The 5406-nt window shown below is 42.1% G+C and overlaps 1 protein-coding gene across 1 annotated transcript; it reads left to right on the top strand.

Annotated features, from left to right (window-relative positions):
- Positions 1 to 3888: 3888 nt before the first annotated feature.
- Positions 3889 to 4806, top strand: LOC102827522 (ORM1-like protein 1-like). Its single transcript, XM_006878080.1, has one exon. The coding sequence runs from the start codon at positions 3891 to 3893 to the stop codon at positions 4350 to 4352; it is 462 nt and encodes a 153-aa protein (XP_006878142.1). The 5' UTR covers positions 3889 to 3890; the 3' UTR covers positions 4353 to 4806.
- Positions 4807 to 5406: the final 600 nt, after the last annotated feature.

The following is a 5406-nucleotide window of genomic DNA, read 5'->3' as shown; positions in this document are numbered from 1 at the left end:
CGTCGAGTCGGTTCCGACCCATAGCGACCCTGTACAGGGTTTCCGAGGGTGTAAATCCTTACGGGAGTAGAAAGCCTCATCTTTCTCCCGCGGAGGGGCTGGTAGTTTCGAACTGCTGACCTTATGGTTCGCAGCCCGATTCGTAACCACTACGCTACCAGAGCTCCTTCATATGTTACTCACCTTGAAATTCAGCTTGTTTGTTTCAAAACCATTGAGCTGTACTGGGTATCTCCCTCCTTCTCTCTCCACATTCACAGCTTTCCTTCAGTTTCTTCTTCCAATTAGCATTTTATCTAATTCATTATCCTTTCCTTCAATGCTCAAGGTTCCAGGATTGTGGTGTGTATATATTTCATTCATTTCTCACATCTTTGTTGAAAAACGACAGTGCGTGGTGTCGGTCATCTCAGCTCTTCCCAGTCAATGATTTTTAGAACAGTCATAGTTGTCCAATGCTGCTCTAATGGAAATACCACAAGTGCATGGCTTTACTAACCAGAAATTTATTCTCTCCCAGATTTGGAGGCTAGAAGTCTGAATTCCGAGTGCCAGCTCTGGGAAAGGTCCTTGTCTCCTTTCAGCATCATTAGGCCCAGCATTCCTTGGAGTTCTCCCTGGGTCTTGGCATCCATCTTCCTTTGGATACAGGACCCTCAGAGTGTAGGGCCCCAGCCCCACAGGACTCACTCCACACTGGCTCTCCTATCTTGGTGGTAGTAGGTGTTGGTTCTCTGCTCATCTCTCTCCTTTCTCTTTTTTGTAAGACAAAAGGTGTTGCATGTCCTACACTTTGTAATCTCCCTTAAATCAGATCAGAGTGCTGGTGGGATTAAAGGTGGTATGTCCTTGGACTCCTGGTGGAATGGCGCTGTGGGTTAATGCACTGGACTTCAAAGTTGGTTTGAATTGCAAAGTCGTCTGTTCAAGCTCACCAGTCACTCCTTGGAAGCCCTATACAGAGTGACTATGAGTCAGAACACACTCGACAGCAGTTAACAAGAAAAACAACAATCCTTGGACTCCTGGTGTGGCTCTATAGGTTAAGCTCTAGACTTCTAAATGAAAGGTTGGTTGTTCAAATATAAACAAAAAGTTAGCAGTTCAAACCCACCAGTCACTACTGGAAAGCCCTATTCAGGCTCACTATGAGTCAGAACTGACTCAACAACAGTTAACAGCAACAATCACAGCATCCCACCCTTACTCCTCTTATTGCTGTATCACATCAAACCACATAAACCACATCTCAACTTTCAAACCACTACACATGCTGGCCCAGTCAAGCTGACACAAACCTTAACTACCAGAAGAAGATTGTTCAGAGATTTTAGTATAGTTATCAAAACTGAGAACATTTTCACCTGAAAAGAGAAATTCATGCCCGTTAACAATCGCTCCCCGTTTACTCCCCAATTTCCTTATACTAGTCAATCACAATCTGCTTTCTATCTCTAGGGTTTACCTATTCCTGAAGTTTCATATAAACAGAGTCAAACAGTCTGTGGCCCTCTGTGACTGGCTTCTCTCACTGAGCATCTCTTCACGGTTCATGCACCTTGCAGCATATCCGTGCCTCATTCTTTTTGCAGATGAACAAGCTCCCTTGCATTTTCTTGATCCATTCATGTGATGAGCACTTGGGTTGTTTACATCTTTTGACTATTCTTAATAACGCTGCTATGAAGTAACTAGAGTACATGTGATGCCATACTTAAGAAAAATTATTGTTATACATTTTTATTCTTCTTCTTTTTTTTTTTTAAATCAACTAGATTCGTTTTAGTTTCCAATTTTTTTTTGAGGTATTCTCAAACTTGTCATGTTTGTGGTCCACACGTTGACTGGCGTAATGTCTAAGCTATGATGGTTTAGTCTTTGCAGGGTTCTCGTGGGAACTTTCAAGGTTATGGATCCTCTACTCAGAAAAATGTGCAAGTAAAGGGAAATGCAAAAATTAACATAAATGTTGGTGTGTTCTCAGAGTCTCTGAAGTCTATTGACCTGACCTTTAACCCTATGAGAGACAAAGACAGTAGGAACACATTTCCGGTCATCATTTCACCAGCCCACTAGGCCACTCTATGTGTGTGTATTCAGTGAAGGAGGCAAACTAGGCCCCATAACAGGCTCTCAAGGAGTAAGTGGAGAGATGCTGTTTATTAGTCACTTGTTCATCCATACAATTCCAAGTGCCTACCACATTCTAGATAAAGTTCTAGTCTCAGATCACTATGGTAGGAATTGACATTTGTCTTTCTTTACCCCCACCCTCACTCTCTGTCCCTCAGCATATGAACTCTCTTCCTACCACAGGAAAATTACACATGTGAAAAGCAAAATGCACTTTCACAAACATTCATGCAGAAGGACACAGACATGGGCCTGAGTCTCCACCACTGAGATGCCCACATGCCAGAGTCACAATCAGGACCTGATGACATCAGAAACTGGGAGGATTGTGGGGGATACACTTTGGGAGGAGTGGCCTGATTGACAGGAGAGACGTCCTTTGCCAAGAGAAGCAGTGAGAAAGGTCCTGGTCACAGGACTCAATGCCCAGCCTCGGGGGTACCAGTCATGTAGACAGTGGCGTCTGCCCCAGCAGTTGCTGACTTGTGGTTTCCATATGGGACCCACTGAGGGAGGGATTGTGGACTCTGTTCCTGCTGTGAAGCTTCAAGTCTAGTTCTGTGACTTCCTCCAAAATGAGTCGAGGCTCCACTCCTTGGAAACACTATACAGGGTGACTATGAGGCAGAGCCAACTGGAAGGCAAAACCCCTTTGTTTAATTATGAAAAGTTGCATTCCACTGTTTGCACCCATAAGTGAAGGCAATATCCTTGTGTGAGTGTTCAGAGATGAGCATTCAGTTTGTGTATGTGGAGCTGTGAGCCCCTCACTGCCCAGATCATCACCTGGTACAACACATGCTGCAGAAATGGCATGCATCTCTCAACACCACAGCTCATAACTGATACGTATCCTGATTTTTCTTTCTTAGGGAGAAACAACACTTAAATGTGGTTTTAAGACCCCTCCCCACTCTGGGTGCTATTCTGATCATGACCTCAGTGGTTCCATATCTGACCGAGCACCAGGAGTGTTTGTGGGACCTGTTACAACACACCTACACCTCTCATAAGATCACTCATCTCAGAATCTGGGGCCCAGAGCCCAGACATAACTTACTGTACCAGGCCTACCAGTGAAGCTGATGCCCAGCCATGTGGGAATCCCTGCGCTACACTCGTGCTACTAAACATGTGACCTGAAACCTAGCGGCACCAGCAGCACCTGTTATAAATACAGAGTCTCAATCTCGGCTTCAGACCTTCTGAGTCTTCATGAGATTTCCAGGTGACTCTTCACATAGAACCTTTGAGTCTCTCTGAGCTGGGAGCCTGGATGTGGTGCCAGAGCTTCGGTGTGTGCTCTGATGTGTTCATTTGTCACTGGAGGTTCCAGACTCAGCCTTTGGTCCTTTTTCTTCTTCAGATTCCCATGAAGGTCTCATCAATTCTGAAGGCTTTAAATCTCATTTGCATGATGTCATCTCCCAGATCTATTTCTCTAATCACATTTCTACTCATCTCCAGACTAGTATGTCCAACTTCTGACCCGATAACCTCACTTGCATCTCTAACAGCCATCTCAGACGCAACATTTCTTAAGCTGCATGCCTGTAACGCCCCCTCCTCAGTACGCTCCTTCCAGAGTCTTTCTCGTTTCTGCTGATTGTATTTGCACTTTCCAAATACTTAGTGTCTTCTGACTCTTCTTTCTTGTACTTCAATTTCAATCCATCTTGTAAAATCCATCCTCAAAATATTCCAGAATCCAGGTGTGCCTGCTGCGGGCTGTGAGGCTGCAGGTAAGTGGAGCAAACATGAATGTTGGAGTTGCCCACAGTGAAGTGAATCCAAATACCCGTGTAATGAACAGCCGTGGTATGTGGCTGACATATGCATTGGGAGTTGGCTTGCTTCACATTGTCTTACTCAGTATTCCCGTCTTCAGTGTTCCTGTTGCTTGGACCTTAACAAATATTATACATAATCTGGGCATGTATATATTTTTGCATGCAGTAAAAGGAACACCTTTTGAAACTCCTGACCAGGGTAAAGCAAGAGTCCTAACTCACTGGGAACAACTTGACTATGGAGGACAGTTTACATCTTCACGGAAGTTTTTCACAATTTCACCAATTATTCTATATTTTCTGGCAAGTTTCTACACGAAGTATGATTCAACTCACTTCATCTTAAACACAGCTTCTCTCCTGAGTGTGCTAATTCCCAAAATGCCACAACTACATGGTGTTCGGATCTTTGGAATTAATAAGTATTGAAATGTTTTGAAGCTGAATTAAAAGTTTTACAGCTATTCAGGTTCCTGTAAGGAAGGAGTAGTTAGTACACTGCACTGTTTCTGTGAAAATGTGAGATAAGAGGTGTGTTTACATTGGAGGACTAATTGCTAGTTCTTTGTATGCTCTTGAAGTGCAGATTTTTACTAGAAGATACCTCTTTAATACATCTGGTATATTTCTTCTGAAGAGAGGCTTTATAGGCAGGCTGGGCAGGCCCCAGCTCCTAATTTAAATGGGTATACAGTGGGTAGTAGTAGATAAATCCAAGGTGAAAAGAGATCTGTAAGAAACTAGAAGTAGCTTAGTTTATACTGAAGGGGCATTAGTTTAGGAGAAAAAAATTTCCAATCATTCAGTCACAGTCATTTTAAGCAGACTTATGTGTAAACCATAATCATCTCTTTCAAGAGTTTACTATAGATTGTTTTTAATATCATACATATTCCTATCCTTTTGTTTTATGCAAGCTGATTTCTACCTTATTTTATGAGCATATTTGTATGGTTTTTGTTGGCTCAACATTTTGCATTGATACAAGGTCATTGTTACATTTACTAAGTTACTAAGTTCATGAAGGGCCACCTTCTGACTGATTGATGATAGAAGGTATAAACAGTCTCTGAGTCAAACTTCTAGTGTTAGAACAAACTAGGATCTGCTGCCTTCTAGACATGAGGCTGTCACATGAATTAAGAAAATAATTTATTTCAGCCAGTAAAAACATATATTAATTTGAGGTTTTATTTATTTGGTTGAGCAACTTAATTGTTAAAATCTGCCATTCATAGAAAAGACAATACAACCTGGGTGGCTATATAGCCAACCTGTTGTCTGGCACAAACTGCTTCTTAGTATCAAAGTAATTAAATAATGAAGCCTTTTTTAGCTGCAATAAAAGATAACTTCATTTTTTTCTTAGTCTCCCTATTTTCAGCTACCGTATTTTACTTATTAATATTTTTGCCTTTCACTAAATACAAATAACCCCAAATGGTAGCAATCATATTGAAATTCTTATGACTGGGGAAGCTTC

This window comes from Chrysochloris asiatica, unplaced genomic scaffold, assembly GCF_000296735.1.
Source record: "Chrysochloris asiatica unplaced genomic scaffold, ChrAsi1.0 scaffold02846, whole genome shotgun sequence".
Classification (NCBI taxonomy): domain Eukaryota; kingdom Metazoa; phylum Chordata; class Mammalia; order Afrosoricida; family Chrysochloridae; genus Chrysochloris; species Chrysochloris asiatica.
This window is presented reverse-complemented; position numbering and strand designations above follow the sequence as displayed.